The sequence below is a fragment of the Taudactylus pleione genome, unplaced genomic scaffold (assembly GCF_031769625.1).
Source record: "Taudactylus pleione unplaced genomic scaffold, aTauple2 ptg000095l, whole genome shotgun sequence".
NCBI lineage: Eukaryota > Metazoa > Chordata > Amphibia > Anura > Myobatrachidae > Taudactylus > Taudactylus pleione.
This window is the reverse complement of record NW_028284497.1, coordinates 24,252,057-24,273,753: the sequence shown is the minus strand read 5'-3', so window position 1 is coordinate 24,273,753 and position 21,697 is coordinate 24,252,057. Positions and strand designations below refer to the sequence as shown.

At 40.3% G+C, this 21,697-nt stretch overlaps 1 protein-coding gene across 4 annotated transcripts in view; it reads left to right on the top strand.

Annotated features, from left to right (window-relative positions):
- LOC148526680 (spindle assembly abnormal protein 6 homolog) overlaps nucleotides 1-21,697 on the top strand; it is a 98,836-nt gene that overhangs the window by 54,086 nt on the left and 23,053 nt on the right. For 2 of the 4 annotated variants that reach the window (XM_088470063.1, XM_088470062.1), the window contains exons 12-13: nucleotides 2,164-2,245; nucleotides 4,240-4,376. In XM_088470063.1, the coding sequence (XP_088326189.1) occupies nucleotides 2,164-2,245; nucleotides 4,240-4,376 (219 nt within the window). Of the gene's footprint in view, nucleotides 1-2,163; nucleotides 2,246-4,239; nucleotides 4,377-5,812; nucleotides 6,163-21,697 lie in introns of those variants that run through there. The other 2 variants (XM_088470065.1, XM_088470064.1) reach the window with 2 other exon arrangements.

Sequence of the window (21,697 nt, the reverse complement as noted above, 5' to 3'; positions counted from 1 at the left end):
GAGTAGAAAAACGGTGAAGGAACTACAACGGTTTATATATATATATATATATATATATATATAATGTGTGTATAATACTGTGTGTGTGTGTGTATATGTATATATATATATATATATATATATATATTACTGTGTGTATGTGTATATATGTATATATATATTAATGTGTGTGTATATATATATATATATATATATATATATACACAAACATTATACATATATATGTATGTATAGTGTATGTGTGTGTGTGTGTGTATGTATATATATATATATATATATATATATATATAAAATTATATACACACACACAGTGGAGGGCAAAAGAGTTGAGATAGCAGTATGTAAAGGTAACGGTAGGTGATGCTACCACACTGTGACATCTCGGAAATGCATCAGTTGTAATCTCTCAACTCATGAGTCAATTTTAACACTATTAAGGCTGCTCATGGCAAGGCAACATGAGCTATCAGAGTTCGAATGGGGCATAATTGTTAGTGTGGACATTTAACATTCGGGATGTAGCCAGGAAGCCGACGGTCTAAATACCGACCGCCGGCTTCCCGACTGTCTAATACTGGCAAATAGGGGCATTTTAAGAGAGGAGGGGGTCCGTGTGCACTCCTCGTGCAGGCCCCCTCCTCTCTCTCTGGTGGCTGGCAGCGACTGACGTGGCTGGCCAGCCACCGGAGCATTAGTAGACTCCGGGCACTAGAGTGTGCCCGGAGTCTACCATCATGCGCAGAACGCTGGAAAAATGGCCACTCTAGTGCCCGGAGTCTACTGCGCATGCGCAGAACACCGGAACATGGCCGCGACTGCCATTTTTCCGGTGTTTTGAGCAGAAGTGACACCCGACGTGGGATCTCTGACAGATAAGTTTAAAAAAAGTATGGGTGCAGTGTGTGTGGTGCGGGCCCCCCCTGGACCCGGGTGGCCCGTGTGCCCTGCACACACTGCACCCATTATAGATACACCACTACTGGCAAAGTGCTAAAGACAGGTGTCGAAATCCTGTCATTAGACCTTCGCCAGGAGCACGATGCCGAACGTGGACAGCGGTGGAGGGGGTTAGGATAGGGACTCCTGGGGGGAGGACTTAGGGTCAGATAGCCCCCCAGGAGGGTTAGGTTTAGGCTAGGGGAAGGGGGGGTTAGGGTTAGGCATCCCCCTGGGAGATTTAGGGTTAGGTTCCGGGGAAGGGGGGGGGTTAGATTTAGGCACTGGGCACTGAGAGAGGGGTAAGAGTTAGGCACCCCTAAGGGAGGGTTACGGCAGAGTATTAGGTTTAGCGATTCTTACCTTAATTAGCCATGCGGCCGGTGGTAATACCTACTACACCCCAATATTCCTCGAACTACGGTGTTACGTGTGTACCGGAAATATCTCATGGAATGCATTACCACCCATCGTGGATGTAAATGGATGCTTAATGATCATTGACTGGTAACCACTGTTTTGCGTTGCTTGATTACCATTTGCAACCCATCATGGATTTCATGTGCCCCCACAAACAATGGAATATTCCAGCAGCATAATGCACTGTTTTATTGGTACCAAGCTGCCCAGGATTGATGTGAGGATCATTCTGGAGAAGTCTGATGAATGGTGTGGCCACCACGTTCATCCAACATGAACCCAATTGAGCATTTATTGGAAGTGGTGTAGAGGTCCATTCGCACACAAGATCCTTCACCTACAAATATAAGGGAGCTATGGGAAGCTAATCAGATGGCATGGGTCAACATCTCCTCAGAGGTCTTCATTCCACTTGTGGAATCGATGCCATGTCTAGTTGCCAGGCTAGAAGAGGTTCTACATGATACAAGGCATCTATCCCATGACTTTTGCCACTTAAATGTTGCTGAGTACTTAATATAGATCTATGCATATTGACAGCTCTGCTTTGAACTATTCCATAAAATAATACAATACAAATGGGCAGAAGGGCACCAGATCACATGATATGCCAAGATACATATATTTTGTTAATTGTCATCTTCTTTGTTTAATGTGAGACATGGCACAGATGAGTAGAAATACAGCAAATTTTGCACCAATTGACAGGCTACCAATGTGTGTAATTATTTAGAATGTTTACTTTGCCTTCTATTCACTTATCTTAAGGCTGTTCATAAGTTCTTTATTTGATGATACATTTCTTAGGTGTTGAAGTTACAGGAACAGCTAGACACCACAACTGAGAAATTGGAAGAAAGCAAAAAGTTGTTGAAGACTAATGAAAATGGTAAGTGCTACAAAAGTATTTATGCCATTATTTATTAGCCATAATGTTGCTTAAAACTCTCTTCATTGTTTCCACACTTTTAGTCCTGTTTTTTATCCCCTCGTTTGCAAGGCTTAAGATATATGGATTTTTTTATTTTTTTTACTTAGAAACATGGTCATAAATAACAGTAAGTGACCTCTTATTTCAACTGGATCATTTTTGCATAATGAAGTGAAAAAAGCCTATAACCATACACATGTTTTTTTACTATTCTGCTTTGCAGTTTTGTTGGTGTAGCTCACATTTCTACTATATTTTGTAGTATTGTGCTGATACTTTGTCAAAGCTGCATTCACTAAGGCCATTCCTGTGTTTTCATGATACTAAGAGTATAATTTTGGTATTTTTTCAAAATGGTGACCTTTACATTTCTCACTTGTCCTTGAATAATGTTATTTTTTTTTGTAAGCAATTAACAACATTTAATATATTGTGATGTATATTTATTATAATAACATTCCCTAATGTCTACTTATAGATTAAACCGATGCTTCATTTGACCATTTTCATAGGTCTGTACATACTGTAGCAAAGAAAAAACATGAAATCAACAATAAGGAACTGGAGTTTATCTTTAAGTCATAATGAGGATAGAGTAATTTATGTGTAATAATTAAAATTTTAGCATACATGATATGTTTTGCTTTTTACTAAAACTAGACACTGTACACTAAGCCATTTATGTTATGTTTGTGTATTATATTAACAAAAAACTAGCTTTTAGAAAGTTATCTGTTAAATATGCTCCTTCAACCTAATGACTAAATCTGTAACCAACTGCAGAACACATGCAGGGCCAATTTACACATATACAGTACAATAATTTGACAATAAGGCTTCCTGCCACAGTGCATATGTTGCAGTCATCATCTACCCATGTTTTTAATGCTGCCAGATGTGTACCCAAGAAAACATTTTTCTTGGGTATACAATATAAGTGGAATTTGGCTACATAGTGGAAAATAGTAAACTAGCAGATGAGACTTGCCTCCATTTAGCACTTAGGCGATAATCAACTACTACCTATATGACCGCCATGTAATGCAGAGAGCATTAGTGACCACCACGTAATGCAGATCGCATCAGTGACTTACAGAAAGCAGAGAGCATTAGTGAAACTGTGAAACTGCAACTGTGAAAAGCTGAGAACCATGGCTGCTATACAATACAGAGAGCAGCAGTGGCTTCCATACAAATCAGAGGTAATCAGTGGCCACTATACAATGCATAATCTTTCAGTGACCACCATATAGTACAGAGAGCATCAGTGACCACCATATAATACAGAGCACATTAGTGACAGCCATCTAATACATAAATGTGAATGCCATATGATAGAGTATTTTTGATCGACTTTCAATATAAATCCTTCATCAATAATTAACCTTTCCTCAAAAACTTAACTACTTCAGCATCATAGTAACAACCACATTCAATGTAATTATAATTTATGAAAAGGGGTTAAATCTAGTAATGTACTTATTCCATACTATTTAGCTCCAACTTCTTTAAATTTATTCATGTATATAACCCCCTAATTACAACCATTTGCTTCCTGCCAATATTCTAATGAACTTGTTGGTGATGTCATCTGTACCTTATGTTGCAGCAGTAGCGTTTAGAAAACGGAAAAACCCGCTGACACTACTACTGCTGCTGTCAGTGAGGAGGAGGAGCCATGCAACCTAAAGCTGCAGCCCATGGCTTTTGGTAGATAACCATATGTTGACCACCCTCCCTCTCTGCTCTACCTCAGATTGTGTCTGCAACTCTGACACCCCCTTTCCCTCTGTGCCCTACCTGCCCCCTCCCTGCAAAAGCAAAAAACATATTTTCTAGTATAGACATCCAAGACCAATTTTTTTGGCTGTGACATAAATGCCTATTTTTTTTAAGATTCTGTCCAACGCATTAGTGATGAAACCATATTGTCTGTTAATCATTTCTTCTAGTAATATCCTGGCTTAACAAGCAGTTGAATGAAAACAAAATTACATCTTTGCAAGGTCCTCAATCATTGTATGAGATGCCTGGTTCCGTTAAAACCATAAGTCCTGTTTCAAATCTGGGAACAATGCAAAATAACCAGGTAAGATAAGTTTTCCTTTATGGGGATAGAAGGAATGAAACAACTGTTTTCTCTATTGTTAATGAATTCTACATGATCAATTTAATGCCACAATGTTGGAAATGTAATACTGTTGTGTCTACATACATCTAGCCTCCTTGCGCGTCAAACAGCCCTTCTAGTCGCGCCATGCCATCTTTTTTTTTTTGCTACTTTTTTCCTTAAAATGTCTTATTCAGCAACTCCTTATGCTGATAAAAATGGTATGCTGCAACTGCAGCGGTGTTTGCATGCAATATAATGCATTTGTGTCATAGCCGCTGACACTTTAACATAGTATTTTGCATGCAGATCTAACCGCAATCGCATACAGAATCTAGGCATGCCGCATATCACTTTAATCAGCATAAGCTGCTTGTGTTTCATATTTTGTATCACTTAGCAAACAAGATGCATTTTAAGGGAAAAAGTTGCACAAAAAGATGTTTAGCGTTTCCCAGTCACACAGCGTTGTGTAACACGACTTGTAGCACACGGAGGATAGATGTGTGTGGACACATCTGTATTTTGAAGAATTTCCTTGTGGTAAATCACATAGAATACTGTGATTGCATTAAACATTTGATGGTGTGCTTTATTGTAGACATAAATGTAAATATGTAAAGAAGGGATCTAGAATGCACACCCTAAATATATATATATATATATATTTTTTATTTTATTTTTTTTTTTGGGAGGTGTTACCTGTGGAGACTATTGTTGCAAACACAAAAAGAATTACAGATGCACAACTCCAACATTACTAATTATATATAATAGTACATTTTGCAATAAATAAATAGAGGTTTGGGCATAATCATGGCTATGGGCCTACCCACTACGCCCAGGTAACCTCTGAGGGTAGGTCCATTAGAGTGATGCCCTGGGGTGGCTCAGCTGAGCTTGTTTAGGGATGTCCTGCGCTCTGGATTTCAACCCCAGTATGTTAGGTACCTACCCTCAGAGGTTACCTGGGTGCTGTGAGTAGGCAGAATTCTATTGCAAAATGTATTATATATAATTAGTAATGTTGGAGTTGTGCATCTATAATTCTTCTTTTTATAAATGTAAATATGTTTTTTGCTAGAACAAACCCCCGAAAATTAAAGCTGAATATAACTATGCTTCAGTGGAGGGTTTCATTTGCATGATATACAGATGATCCCCCCCCCAAATCATCTGGCTAGAGCAAGCCTACCATCACTCCCTCTGAGCCAGACGATCATAGAATACTGTCTTGAGCCACTGAATACAGAGTTAAAACAGCCAGACAAGAGTTGGGATAGATTATCTTATGGGATTTTTTTGTGAATCGATACAGCATGAATATCATTGGAGGGGATCTTTTTCTTTTTGGTCAAATCTCTATTTTGTGTATATACTGTAGACTGGTGACCCTTTTTCTTCACCGCACACAGCAGAGCACTACGCTAACCATGCAAGCATTGGGAAAAGTGCAAAAAGGGCATTTATTGATCCAGACAATACATTCTACTGGCTGTGTCGAATGGATATTAAACCAACACCAGACCATAAATATCTATATACTAGTATTGAAGAATCTTTCATGCATCACTGTGTCATTAACCAATTTGAACCAATCCAAAAGCATTGGACAGTTGAACACCATTCAGGTTTTTCTAGACAGATCTTAGGAAGCATCATTATCTTGATTATACTGTATATTTATCAGTTTTGTGTATCCTGTCTTGCGGCTTCAACTCAAAGCTGTTGAGAAGACACCAGATACTGTATATTTTGCTGTATTGATTACCCAATCCTATTCTTGTAGTTACTGTATCACATGGGCTGTTATGTGTCTAGCAACATGCTTATGTTTTTCTGCTACGCAAATGTAGTTCTTGGATCCTTTCTACCTATAGTTATTCAGCTACTAATTGTCATTAAGATATACTGAAATGATTACCATTAATTTAAGTTTCCTTGAAATACTCCAAAGCAGCCATAAAGGTATGAGTAAGCGCTATAGTCAGTAGTAGAGATTGGAAAAAGAAACGCTCAAGAAAGTTTTATATAATGACTCTTGTGTTTAGTGTCTTGAGAAAGCGCTTATGTAAAACATAATTAGACAACCCAGGTGGGGACATCTCTATCATGAAGTATTTCAAGGTAACTAATAGAAATAATTTGATTTATATCCTTTTCAACTCCATGGCAGTAGTAACTTATGGGATTTACAGAAGCTGTATATCAAACAGGATGAAATTAGTGTAATTAACAGTACAAGTACAAAAATATTGTAACAGAGATCAGCAGAAGAGGTCACATCCATAAGATGATGTACCTTCATTACTTCTCTTACCTCACACTAGTCCCCGTCGTAAACCTGCACAATGACTACCTTTATCTGTCTTGGCAAATTCTGATTGGATAAAGCTTGTCCTTGACTGGGTCCTACAGGAAGGACAAAAAATTTATCTGTTTTCCTGATTTCTCTCATTCTGTACAGGAACACTATTGAAAGTGACTGAGTATCTGTTCCTGTAGCTAGCTGTTGAGAAAGCACCAGATTGCTTTTTGTTGTATTTATTATCCAACCCTGTAGGATTTCTATCACCTGGATTATGTCTGACGACCTGTTCAGATTTTCTGTTACAAAATTGTTATCCTATTAAGACCGTGCTAGAACTCATTGCTTCCTCAGAGCTGCTATTCAGTAAGATTCTTTTTAGAAGTTGATTGTTCAAATATTGGGAAAGCACGCAGGATGTGAGAAGCTATTGAAATTTGGAAATTATGTTCCCCTACCCCCTAGCAAATTAATTGTACCAACTAATTCCAGAAATGATTTAAATAAATGAGGACACCCCAGAGTCTGTAAACTTAATGTCTCTACTTCTACTGTTGAGGAGGGAACATGGAATTTCATTAAGATATTCCCTCTGGGTATAGAGTGGAATTTTGTGTACCCTTGATTGATAAGCATAATGTACTCAATATTGCAGAGACAATGGCTTAAATGTAGTACCACCAAACTGCTAAAAATACTGCTTGCTTGGCTGATAGCTTCTTCTCCAAAGTGTTGGCAAGAGGAATATGTAAGACTTCTTGTTCTCTTATCCTGTGACAAGTGTTAGAATTAGAGACTTTAAGTCATTTAGTCCAGTTTATCCAATTCTGTGACTATGGATCTGCCATACACAGATTTCCTGGTTACTAGTGCTAGAGCCATAATTCTTGATTACAACCAGAAATCCATTGTTTTGTGCACTTGTCGCAGCACTGGGGTTTAGTAGATTCGAATTTGGATCCCTAGGGCTAGCTACACTTGTGGGAGAGTAGAACGAGCTTAAGTATCAGGAATCCTGGAGGAAATTCCCTTCTATGCGTGTGCCTAGAGGAATCAAGAGAATCACAGATGTTGAGAGTGAAGCAAATCAGATTTATTCTCACCCACAGGGCCTAATGTAATAGGGTGAGAGTTTAAAAATGTAACAGTTTTCTCTCACATTTTCTAAACTCAGCCAATGTAATAGTCACAGAACAGGCAAACTTGCATGTTTTTCAGACTCAAAAAAAAAACCGCTCAAGATTTAAACTCTCATCCAGGTGTTTCCTGTTTTGAAAATACAACTTAATGTATTAGTGTGAGAGTTTTACTGCTAAACTCTCACATTTTCTAAACTTTCACCCTATTACATTTGGCCCACAGTATACATTGCAGGACATAACAGGCAGGAGACACAGGATCATACAGGTCAATAACGATTTAGTCTAGGAAAGACTAAGTCTACTGCTGAGCTGTGGGCAGAATTAAAGGCACTTGGAAATGCACATGGAATGTGCTGCAGATAAAAACGGCACTTTTATAATGCTGGTTTAAACAAAGTATTAGAGCAAATAACAGAATGCAGGTTAGAGCCAATGTGGGTTAGCTCTAGAGCCTACCGGGTATAAGACAATAGGGGAGATGTATAAATGGATGGTAGAGGGGAAAACTGTAACTGCACACGTTAAGTGCTTCAGTTATCATTTCCCTGCATGTAATAACACATTGAAGCAAGCAGAATGACTGGCGCTATGTGCCCCTGTTATTATCATCATTGCTATCTACAAGATGGCATGCCAATGTGCTAGGTAATGTATGAACGGTTAATGGCAATGACCATTCATACAGCTGCAGCTGTCATTGCCCTAACACAACAGCAGGGACAGCACTGACCCTGGCTGCGGTGGCTGCTGGACAGCATGTGAGATCTCGCTAATGCCCAGTGGAGCCGACCGGGAGGTAAGACACAGAGCATTAACACTGGGCTGATGCGCTGTGGGCTCTGGCAGGGATTGCCGGAGGGGGGAGTTTTCACTCCGGCAGACGAGATGTTCTTGCATCTCATCTGTACTGTTCCCTGCTTTGCCTCGGTAGAGAGGTGAAGCAGGAAGAGTCAAGCCACCATAATACATCTCCCCCCGCAGTGAGCAGGTTCAGAAGCACCTAGTAGATGCAGCCTGAAAACACTGATCAAGGGCAGAAGCACTATTGAAGAATTGTTAATTCAACAAAGTCCAGGAATAGCAGAAGCACTGAGAATATAGCAACAGAAATATACTTCCAATATAACTGGGATAATGCTGATGGCAGATTCTAGCTTGTGCACAGGTAGTGAAGATTGCAGTTAATAACTGAAGAGCTCTATATGGTCTTGCCAAGATGTATCAGAACAACTGACTGAATGGCAGTGTAGGGAACAGAACTCAGAATTAGCAGGACAAATGCTAGAAGTAGTATTGGAAACGAGCTGATAAACAGAGCTGTTTGCAGTATGCAACAGGTGTGATTCTCAAGAAGCAGACTTTAGTCCAAATAAACAGGTATAAGTTTGTATGCATGTAACACAGCAGGATTGAACTTGTAAGTTGAATACAGCAACAAATCAGGAACAGGAGACCAGACTTGGGCTGATGCAGAATAACCTGATTGTCTGACATGGAATTCCAGACACAGACAACTAACACAGATGTTCTGACCTGTTAAACAGACACAGTGGTTCTAACATGATGTTCTGGCAAGCGAAGCACTGTAAAGCAGGTATTTATCAGGCAGTCACATGTGAAGCCCATAATTACAGAAGGACATGGTGGAATATGCTGGGCAGGCACAACAGGGAAAAGCAGCACTACTGGTAGAAGAGTGGTACTGCAACAGATTGTGACATTGAGGCCTTGATATTGCTTCTCCTCATGTGAACCAATTCTACTAGTTGGTATTCGGGAAGACTGAATACAGGACAGATATAGGTTTCTGGATACCCTGAGCTTAGTAATAGAGTACACTGGAACTTTCTTTGGATACACTGTAGTGAGTGCCAGTAGTACGATTGAGTTAGACTGTGAGAAAAGATGAACTGAGACTGTAGTACAACAGGCAGGCTGCAGGTGATATTGAAACTGAGTGCTATGCACAATAGAAGCAGGCTGAAGGTGATGTTGGAGCTGTGTGCTGTGCACAATGGAAGCAAGCTGCTGATGATGTTGGAACTGTGTACTGTGAGCAATTGAAGCAAGCTGCAGGTGATGTTGGAACTACATGTTGTGTGCACAATAGAAGCAGGCTGCAGGTGATATTGGAACTGTGGGCCTGATTCAGAGCCGAACGCTCTGACCAGAGCGCTCGCTCTGAATCAGTGCCCTCCTCCACAGCATATGCGAGCGTCCATGATGATGGTCGCGATGGTCTTGACCATCGCGACCATCGGGCTTGCGACGGAGACCCTGCGGTAGGGTGTCGCTGCCGCAAGCCCTGGAGTGATTTTGGCTCTATTAGAGCCAAAATCACTCCCACTGACATCACTACTGATGTCAGTGGGGCCGGCTTCAGACGGTAGGCATTCCCATGGGAACGCCTCTGTCTGGCAGGCACGCCCACCAAAGGGGGCGTGCTGTCAATCAACATCGACAGCACGCCCCCTTTGGTGCGAGACCCGGAGCGACGGAGAGCCCGTCGATATCCGGGTCTCGCGCATGCACACGACGGAGCTCCCTCCATCATGCGCAGTGGGGGAACATCGACCCGCTTGCGAGCGTCCTGCGCTCCCGAGCGGGTCTGAATGAGCCCCTGTGTGCTGTGCAGGTTTTCTGAATAGTGCAAGCTGAATGCTGTGAAGCAATTGCTGGAGCAGGTGTGCTGGAACACAGGCGCAGAATCCTTATGAAGCAAGGTAACTGGAACAAGTGCCTGGTAACTGGAAAAAGTGCAGAATGCTGTTAACAATACTGATGACTGGATCAGATGCAGAAGAAACCAGGATCCAGGGTACTGATCTTTAGGGAGATAAGTTGATTAACAGTCAGCAGTTCCTGGTTTAAATAGGGTGCCCTTATAACTGATAGGCTGGATGAATCATGTGACCAGAAGTTGCAAAACTGGTTTGTAAAAGCTTAGCATGTGATGCTGTCCAAGATGGTGGTGCCCATGATACAGAATGGCCAGAACTACATGTTACAGATGAGTAACCACAAGTTTCAGGGATGCTGAAGGTGACTAGCAGGGACACAGATGGCAATAAGGTCACACCGCTGGACCCTGTAATAGGGGCTTGGACCCCAATGTGTGACAACCACTACACATCTTGAGTGTTTTAAGCAAAATGAAAGCATTTGTTCATATAATATTACGATCGAAACATTTAGTTATGCAACCCAGCCTCAAGTATTCCTCATTTTCTGCAAGTTTGTATTCTTTAATGTATGCTTCGAATACATTTTAATTACAGTTAAAATGTACTCACTTACCCAAGTCAGAGGCGGCCATCTAGTCAAGGGCTGCCTCATGAGCCACACCAAATTTGGCCTTTGATAGACAGCAGCAAGAACAACAATAGGCAAACTTCAAAACAGAAAGAAAAATGTCACACATGGTCTTACCCATATTATACACGGTACCCACTGCTTGGCCTGACTGTGTAACTCTGTATCCAGGACAGTTTTCCAAAGACAGGCCATCTCCTTTTGCTTTACTTCAATGTTTTCAATTAAATATTATCTATTTTCTCTTGTGTATGCTTATGAATGCTTTCTGCCTATACCATCACTGTACACTGTTGTTTTTTTGTTTTTTTTTTCTACATACATCTTTGTCTATCCATACGATTTTTAAGTGGACTTCCATTTTCCAATGGAATATTTATCCTTAGGGGGACTGGCTACAGCGGAATCAATTCCTTGTGATAATCTACAAATATGGAGTATTTGAGAGACATGTGGGTTTGAGAGATCCTTTCTGCCCATGTTTTTGTTATTAAGTATATAGGGCCTGATTCCGAGTTGTACGCTAATGCAAGCGCATCTGCAAATTTTGCAGCTTTGTTCTCTGCATGCGCAATCGCAGAAGCTGGCTAGTACACACTCAGGAAACTGCCCCGACGCGCCTGCTTTTTGGCGAGGACTCCCTGTAACCACCCACAAAATGGTCTCTTCCTGTCAATCAATTGCAAGTGAACTCTCACAGCGAGTACGATCACAATTCATTTGCAGCGTGTGCGCAATGCGGCTGTGACGCATGCGCATACCACTGATAACTTACATTTCGCAGACCTGCGTTATTTAAAGCTTTTTTAATAATACTTTTATATTCTTAATTATACTCCTGTGTACATCAAAAAATAGTACCAAATCACATTTACCTATAAGGAGGTAACATACATTTTTAAGAAAAAACAAGGTTTAATTGTAGTGTAGATGATATCACTGTGTTTTTGTCTTAATTACATAATAAAATAAAAATAAAATAAAACAATAATAGAAACAAGATATTAACGATTTTTTTAATAATTATGGTTTTGTTTTTTTGTCTTCATACTTCGTTTTGTCACTTTTTGCTTATAAGCTTTTTCTGTGTCGTCTCTGTGTATTATCCAGCAGTAGTAGTAGACCCTGGTATCCTCTTTCTACATCTTTAACGTCTTGGTGGAACCGTTCACTCTGTTCTTCACTGCAGTCTTCGAGATTATTTGGGAAATGCTCAATAAGGGAATTCAAAAAATTTACCTTTTAAACTCCTATTGCAGCCAAGGTTTCTGTAACTATTAAGCATTTCCCTGACAATTTCTTTGTAGTTTGTATCCTTGACATTGCCTAAAAATGATGAAATCACTTGTAAAGTATGAGTGGTGTGTACTGTGTCTGTGTGTAGCGTGTACTATGTGTGTGTATGTGGTGGTAGGTAGGGGTTAAAATGAGCCGGTACAGGGCAAAACTGTGTTGCATCTGTTGTATTTGGTTCCACCTTCGCCAGCTCACCTTGTAATTGTAGTTGTGTGTGTGTGCAATGTTCCTTTAGACCAGAGGTTCCCAACCATGGTCCTCAAGGCACACTAACAGTCCAGGTTTTAAGGATAGCCATACTGAGCACAGGTGACTTAATTAGTACCTCAGTTATTTTGATTTATCCATCTGTGCTTAAGCATGGATATCACTAAAACCAGGACTGTTGGTGTGCCTTGAGGACCGAGGTTGGGAATCACTGCTTTAGACAGTATGGGGTTTAGGCCCTTTGTAAATTTCAGCTCCATGGCCATGTGGACCTTAATCTGGCATTGGACGTGATGGGAAGTTTTATGACGAGAACAGAATTACAACGTTCTATACTAGACTTCCCTGAGAAAGTTTGGTTCAAACGAAATGTGTTGGTGGGTTCCTGCTCACCATCTTTCAATTCCACACCCCCTGCGGAAATACCATGGTTGGAGGTTTCCCTGAATTTGGTACCACTCAGTTCGAACTATCCGGATTTCTGGTTGGGTGAATTGTCTTTGATATGTTTTGTGCCACGTTATTCTTATGTACAGTATGTGTTCTTAATCCCAATTTTTAAACCATAAAGTAGTGATATACTACCCTATGAGTTTTCTTTTGGTTTGGTGCTGGGCTATATATATATATATACACACTGGCAAGTACAGTTGATTTATGACTCTCTTAGGTTTGGGGTACAAACCTGCACTCACCATTCCCAGACCTGGGGTACAAAGCGTCATGTGACCACATTGCTTAAATGAATAAAAACATAAGTCAGCACTTGCCATCATGGTACATAAATAATGTGGTTTTGGTTAATGGATTGATCAATGCATTTAAGCCTGCAGCCTACATGGGACCCCATTTCTCTGCAGGTGCTACACTATCAGTCATACTTATGAAAACCTAGTAACTGCTATCAAAATTAACCAAATAATAAAAGTCATAAATCCACTTCAGTGAATTTATGACTTTGTATATTTGATTAATTTTTTATTAACATTTTTTGTGATCACAGCTCTTATGCACCCCTGTGTAAACATTTATTTTAAGCTGCGTCAGCTGCATTTTTGGTAGTATGAGAACATCTGTTTAGTGATTGTTTCACCTTTAAAAGCTATAAGTTAGTTGGCAGGTGAGCTTCAAACCAATCTTCAGTTTAAACTCTGTGATATCAGTTAGTTAACTATTTGTCTTGCAGTATTCTTACAACATTTAAATTACTTGGTTTCTCTAAATTGTACAGTGGTCATTGCTCTGGTGCCAGTATGCACTATATAACTCACCAGCAAGCCCATATAACCAGTTATATTTGCTTTCAGCTGTGTTAATCTTACTGCTCTGAGAGGTTGATTATATAATTTCTTGCTCTGCTTCTTATCAGGACCAGAGCTTGCCATTAGGCTACCTTAGGCAGGCACCTAGAGCACCTACTTTTTGTGGGCACTTGAAACAACATATTGCTCAGCTCCTGCAGGGGAGGGTTTGCTTCTTATATGATGTTATTTATTTGCATTCTCCAGCACATATGGATTTCAGTGGAAGGAAGGAGAAAAAGAACTGTGTCCTGGAAATTTTTTTTTGCTGTTGTATGAATTTTTGTTTTTTTATTCTCTTGTGAGAACTGTTGGTTTGATCCTATTGATACCCCTAAATCTATAAACCCAAAATGTTGCTGTTTAGCACTACAAGTCGCATAACAAATAATTGCTTTCCAGACTTATATTGTGGTTCCAAAGCACAAAAGTTCTTATTACAATAAAAGAAAGTTGCACGCTTTAATCTAACACCATTAGCGCAAAATACAATTAAATACAAAAGGTACAAGCCGATACATACGCGTGCGCACTGGTCCCAGCATACAGTCATCTTTCCAGAAGCCTGTGGTCATTGAAAGAATGTCTGTATACTATAACTAATGAGCAGGCTATATACCTTACAGAACAAAGAAACTAGTTAACAGGTTTCCATTGGACATTCTGGTATGATGCAGGTCATTGGACAGTTCATACAGCATCACTGGGGGTATGTCCCAGTTCCTCAGATGTTGCTTTGTATGGTTTTCCCACCGCAGAACTGGTTTAAACTAGTCAAAAGACACTACATACAACTTTACATTCTAACCACTAATTTCATATAGTTCATATCTTGCGAACGCATGATGCGATTTCCTTGTGGATTGAACCGGAAATCTGCAAATAAACAGTGATTTAGAATGGTACCAAACATATGTCTACTAGCTTATGTACCTTAAATATCGTACACATTACATTTCACAACATAAGTATTTGCTATTAAAACCTCTAATATTAAGCTTAATGGTTGGGAACCTTTTTATAAGAAATTGAATATGTAAGTGTGAGAATATTGTGTAGTTTCTCTAGTTTGCACTGTGCGTATGTGTGGGTGCGTGTGCACTGAAGGATGCATGCGCATGCAAAGGTGCATCGTGAATTGCACCGACATAATTCAGATGAGCAGACGTCCAAATCGTCAGTTAAAAATTGTATTGCGATCATGTGCAATTATTCGACTTTGACAATCATTTTAGAAAAAGATGAATTTCTTCAATAAATTGGGGAGTGCATGAAAAAGTTGCTCTTCATACACAATTATATATTACACAGGGCACAAACAGTCATCTTAATCTTTTTTTCTAATGGTGCCATGCTGAGGAAAATTTATACGCCTTGGAAGGTTCCACTCTTCAGAAATATTGTAAATATGTTACAACTTTGAGTGTTAGGCCTGGCGTACCATGGAGTTGGTAGCATATTGCCGCCTCTCCCATGCCAAACATTCTGTTTACTGATGGTTCTCTCACCTGACCTGGCACCTTGTTACTCCTTACCTGTTGTGTCGTGGTGGACCCTCCAAGAAGCATTTACTCGCCTGCTAGCTGGCATTTTGTGTGGCCAGGTTCTCTGGAAATTTGGGCCCTGTCTTGGTTTTCTTCTCTGCTCCCGTGACTGCCTGGTGGTGCTGTGCCTCACAAAGGTGGCAGTTCATGTCACTGAAGTTCTTGGTTTAGCTGTGCATGTCCTTTTTAATGTACAACAAATGGGTGGGTGGGAGGCCTCAGGGACAGTTTAATCATGCCCTACTCTTCATTATGGCTTTGTCTACCTTGCTGTAAAGTCTGCTAACCTGTTACTCCATCTCCATTTACCTGTACTGGCCTGAGGCCTGTGATTTGTTGTTTGGAGAAGTGTAACTGCCATGTGTTGTGCTGTTGCTCTGTCGCTTAGTTTAGGTCACTGCAGCCTTTGGACAATATTGGTGAAAACAATATTGTGAGGTGGTCAAAATTGACTGGATATGAATGTCATTGATGTTGCTAATACTTTAGGAACAAAAACATGTCCAAATTACATGATTTTAGCCGTTTTTATCAATTTTTAAAGAAATTTAAAACCACAATATTTGAGGGTGGTTTTGTTAAAATCAAAACCAAAACACAGAAGTCTGCACACATCTCTACTTTAGACTAGTTTATTTAAGCAAAGCACTTTACACTGCTAACACTAGAACTCTTTCTGATGGAACTAGGCCTTTTGCAAAAATAAGTATGGATGCTAGTACCAAAAATGTAGATGTGCTGAAGTTGTAGATGTAAAATGAATTGCATATAATAACTATTTTGTTTTAATCTTATGTCTTAAAGTGCACATCAACTAGGCGATGGGGTAAAGACAGTACGATTATAACATTGTAATCGTACAGTTGTTCCCTATCCCCCATAGTGCCTACACTGAATGATTTGTCGTTCAGTGTAGACACCCTCCCTCATCCCTGAACATGGCCAATCTGTCGTTATTGGCAGATTGACAGGCATGTTCAGGCGATGATTAATGTCGGAAACTACCAGCAGGAGCGCGCATCGCTGGTTGTTTCTGACATTGTAGTGCACGTTTTGTGCACGATTAATGAGCGATTGATTGATTACGATGTCATAATCATTAAATCGCTCATTAAAATCACCTAGTGGATGTGCACCTTTAGAATTATGTTGACACTACTATCTCAGATTCTACCTATTGCAAAGACATAAGATAGTTGTTATTCACTACCAATGTTGCGTTTCTTTATTTGGGTTATGAGCGTTTCTAAATTCTTTATAAGTTTAATTTCTGCTGATAGCACTTAGGTTATGCTAAGTGGTTGATTAAACAGAAACCCTGGTTATTAATCAAATATCTTGATGCAAGCTCCGAACACATTAACACCTATTGGCCTTGGCATTTTGCAATTGCTCTTTAAAGATCAAATACAAAGTCAGATTGAATAAGTATCTTTAATTATTGTGGTTTTTAATTCTTAAGATCAATGACCTCTCCAATCAAGGAAAGCATATTCTTGATTTCTTAGCTGCATGCATGTCTTTGTAATCTGTCTATAAGAGAATGTCTACATCTGTTTATCTTTGAATGAAATGTATTAAGTGTCAATATTTAACTCACTCAACAGAGATATTAGATTATGTATATAAATAGGACAAAAAGTCCAGCTCCCAAATCATTAATATTAACTTAAAAATAAATGGTCTCTGTATTTTAAAAAATGACAAAGAATAGGTATAGTGAACCTTATATATGAAGAAATTATAAAACATGCACAAATCATAAAAGCTTTTGACTTAGAATGTCTCTTAATGTACAGTAAGTCCACAAAGCCGAAATATAAATCATGGATTTTAGGAGAGTCAAGAGATCTGTTCATTCTGGAAGTATGTACATACAATACAGAAAGGTTCTCACCTGCTTGTATGTCTTTCTGCTTGTGCAAAAGACAGGACTGTATCTGTGATAGTAATAGACAGGTGAAAGCTCTTGCTGGTGCATGACTTTTCCTCCGATATTAGTGATGTCAGGATGAATCCTTGATAGGTCAGGCTTATGCTCGCCAGTTATGCAGATGGTTAGTCTCCGCATGTTTCAGAGGTTTTGTCCCTCGACTCTAATGGAGGACTTAGTTTGATGGTGACCTACTTTTAGATCTACTGTTTATCAAAGTCAGAAATTAACTTCTCTAGGGCCATGTAGCTGATGAGAACCACATTGTTTATTAACCAAGCGTTTACATATTAAATATGCTGAGTAAAATTATTTCTCTATCCTTCTTATGTTGGACTCTGGAACTCTGGGTTAGAGGCTTAGCTGCAGTGTGCACAGTTCAAATTTTGTTCTATGAGACTAAACTCCTCCTCCTCTATACACCTGAAGCCTGCTGGGATAAACTTATGTTTTTGTAAAGTATCCTCCAGAGCTCTCTTGCTAGACTGCCTTATGCAGACGTTTCTAAAAAAAAATACCTTATTACTTTATACTCCTTTTATTTTAATTGTGTTGGCATCTCCGTAGCAAGGATAGTCGACTGGATGCCTGAAGCAGGAGTACGTACTACTGTCCTATCTGCTTGCTTCAGATGTAGAACTGCCTCTGAAGGTACAGTCACAAGGTAAGTGGATCTAAAGTCCAGGATGCAGATGCTGTCTACACCTGTCATAGTGGTCTGCCATGTGACTCACTGGTGGTTGGGGTCAGGTGTGAATTCCCTGTCATGGCTGCCCCACACTAGGCACAGGGGAATTAAAGGGGTGCATCCTTATGGATAGTATAGATTTCTAAATACTGGGCACTGGGGAGAATTGCTAACCATATTCAGCACCTCTTTATTAGCAGGCTTACCTATAAGCCTGACAATTCACTGTTTAAGAGGAAGAAAATACATACTGTTTTCTTCCTTTTACTTGGAAGATCTTTTAGACAGGAATGAACTAAACCAGTTTTGGGTTTTAAACATCATGCTGGTAGCAAACACATTATATTCTACCCATTGAGTATACAGGGAGTTGATATCTAGGATGGATGCTCCCATAAACACACTTGCCCTCAAACATCATCATTTTGATTTTGAATGCTGTGGATTTATTGGAAAAGCACATACAAGAAGATTGAAACAACACTTAAGAATTTATATAGAGTGGTGGGGCCATCCCCCAATAAGGCATTCAAGTTGGAGCATTTCATGGAGTGTTTGCAGTCCTGTATGCCCTTATAGGATTTTCTATCTTCCGAACATCCATGATATATCAGAATTCCTGGCTTAGGGTATGGGAGCAGACACAGAGTACAAAAGGATTCTAGGGATCCTAACATTCTCTGGGAATGTATTTATATCATGGTGGGAGCAAGTCTGTTTCTCTTCTGATGCCTGTGGTCTTTTTCCATCTCAGACTCCTGGGTGAGAGGAATCCTAAATCAGGGCTACAACCACAACCAGGTGGTGTTTCACCAATGGTTTTCCTGGAGCTAAAACAAAGCATTTTACCCTAAATTAAGTCATTCTGGTTTTTATTCTCTGCAGCCATAGTCATTTTAGTCTCCAGAGAGCAGAACCAGTTGTGTTTCTACTCAGGTCACTTTTTGGACCAGAAGTTGGACTAAAATAGTTGGCCCATTTTGAACCTGAAGTCTCCTAAACATCCAGCTTTGGATGGCCAGGTTCAAGGTGGAGTCTTTGAGGTATGTCATAAATCGCATAAAACAAAAGGAGCATATACAGTCAGGTGCATAATTATTGGGACATTGACAGAATTTTCATATTTTGGCCTCTATTCACCACCACAATGGCTTTGAAATGAAACAAACAAGATGTGCTTTAACTGCAGCCTTTCAGATTTAATTTGAGAGTAATTACATCCAAATCAGGTGAACGGTGTAGGAATTACAACGGTTTCTATATGTGCCTCCCACTTTTTAAGTGACCAAGGAATTGTGCAAACCATTATAACATAGTTATGTAATTAAGCATGTATAGGGGATGCAGGGCCTGATTTAGACCCGGTTGCAAGCGCTGAGCGCTCGCAACCGGGTCGATGGTGGCCCAGAGTGCATGCGCATGATGGAGCTGGCTCCGTCGTGCGCCTGCACTAGATCCAGATAGCGATGGGCAATCCATCGCTCCGGGTCTCGTACTAAAATGGGCGTGCTATCGATGTTGAGTGACAGCACGCCCCCTTTGGTGGGCGGGCCAGGGGAGTGGCTGCCCAAACGGAGGCGTTCCCATGTGAACACCTCCGTTTGGGGCCGGCCCCACTGACATCACGAGTGATGTCAGTGGGAGAGATTTCGGCTCTGTTAGAGCCGAAATCTCTGGGGCTTGCGGCAACGAGACCCTACCATCGCGACCATCTTCCTGGCCGCTCGCTATAGCTGTGGGTGGTCACCCACAGCTATGTGAGTGGCCAGGAGGCCGTTCTAAAAAAAAAATAAAGACCTGCCCTGATTCAGAGCGAGCACTCTGTCAGAGTGTCCGGCTCTGAATCAGTGCCGCAATCAGGAAGCGACGGTCTAAATGCTGACTGCTGGCTTCCCGACTATCTAATCCCAGCAGGGGTCTAATGATAGGCGTCGAAATCCCGACGCCTATCATTTTCCCTACTCCAGGAGCCCGGCATACCGAACAAAGGTAAGGCGGGTGCGGACAGCCGCTAAAGGGAGGGGGGAGGTGGGGGTTAGGTTTCAGGGCTCCCAGGGGGGACTTGGGTGTAGGCACCATCCCCGGGAGGGTTAGGGTTATAGGCTAGGGAAAGGAGAGGTTAGGGTTAGGTACCCTTCCAGGGAGCCTTAGGTTAAGGCTGCGGGGAAGGGGGGGATAGGTTTAGGCACTTACAGGGGGGTTAGTGTTAGGCACCTCTAAGGGAGGGTTAGGGGGGAGGGAGAGGGTTAGGTTTAATTAGGAAAGAAAATACCGATCGGAAAGTATTCCATCGGGATTGTACCGCCAGGCATAGGTCTGTCGGTCATTCATGCCAATCCCATGTATAGGTAGCTTCTTAACTTCTATATTCCCGCCATGTATATGCATCCCCATAGGCAAAGGTCATACAGCATATTATGCAAAGTAGGCAAAATAATCATACAGACCAGTTGAATAACAATGATATGGATAGGTATACCCATTACTTCTTATGGGCAACTTAAGCAATACTTTCTGGGGCAGCTTAACTTCCCTGAGATTTATCCTGTATACACTTACCCAACTAAGGCATATCTGCATTTTTCACTGCTAATGTGGTAGCTTAAAACCCAGTGCTGAAAATGGCATGCGGCAGTTTGTATTACAAATTTAACTTCTTCCTGTATAGGCAATATTAAAGAGAAATGATAAGTAAAACATTTACAGTAGCCTCTAGCAATATGATAAACCTTATTAGAGAAACACACCAATGCTTGAAATGTCAATACAATAAGTAGTCAGTATTCTAATACATAACATTTTTTTTTTTAAATACGTTTCTCTATAACAATGCTTTGCATATATTTGTGTATTCATCTGGCTATGGTCCAGCCAGTGCTCAACTGTGGTAAGGTTAAAAGATAAATTTGTATACATCTCCCTAGGCCCCCAACACATTTAGTGGGGATTTCAATTAGCCACGATAAGCCATTTTTCTGCTAAAAACGGCTTATTGTGTAATTCTGTTAGCCACAACTTTTTGTGAGTGCAAATTCTTCATACTATTTGCCACGAAAAGTTTTCACCACCTCCTTAGTAGGTGAAAAGTTGTGCAAAACCCCTATTTTTGCCTAAAAATGTTGGGACTTGGTTCAGAACTACTGGAACACCCTCTTTAATGACTAATTAGGCAAATATTTTTTTTTTAGTTGGCTTATTTTGGCCAATAAGGACATTTCATATTTGTGGTGAAAAAGTACAAAGTGTGGGAAAATGGGTTAATTGATGTGGGGCAGGTATATGGGGAGCTATGTGAGTGGGATAGGTGTATTTAAGTTTGTAGGTGGGTTTTAGAGGTGTATTTTGAAAGTTTTTAAGGTTTTTTTAAATGACAAAAATATACAGTACTGTGCAAAAGTTTTAGGCAGGTGTGAAAAAAATGCTGCAACGTAAGAATGCCTTCAAAAATAGTTTATGGTTTATTTTTATAAATTAACAAAATGCAAAGTGAATGAACAGAAGATGAATCTAAATCAAATTCGTATTTGCTGTGACCACCATTTGCCTTCAAAACAGCATCAGCTCTTTGC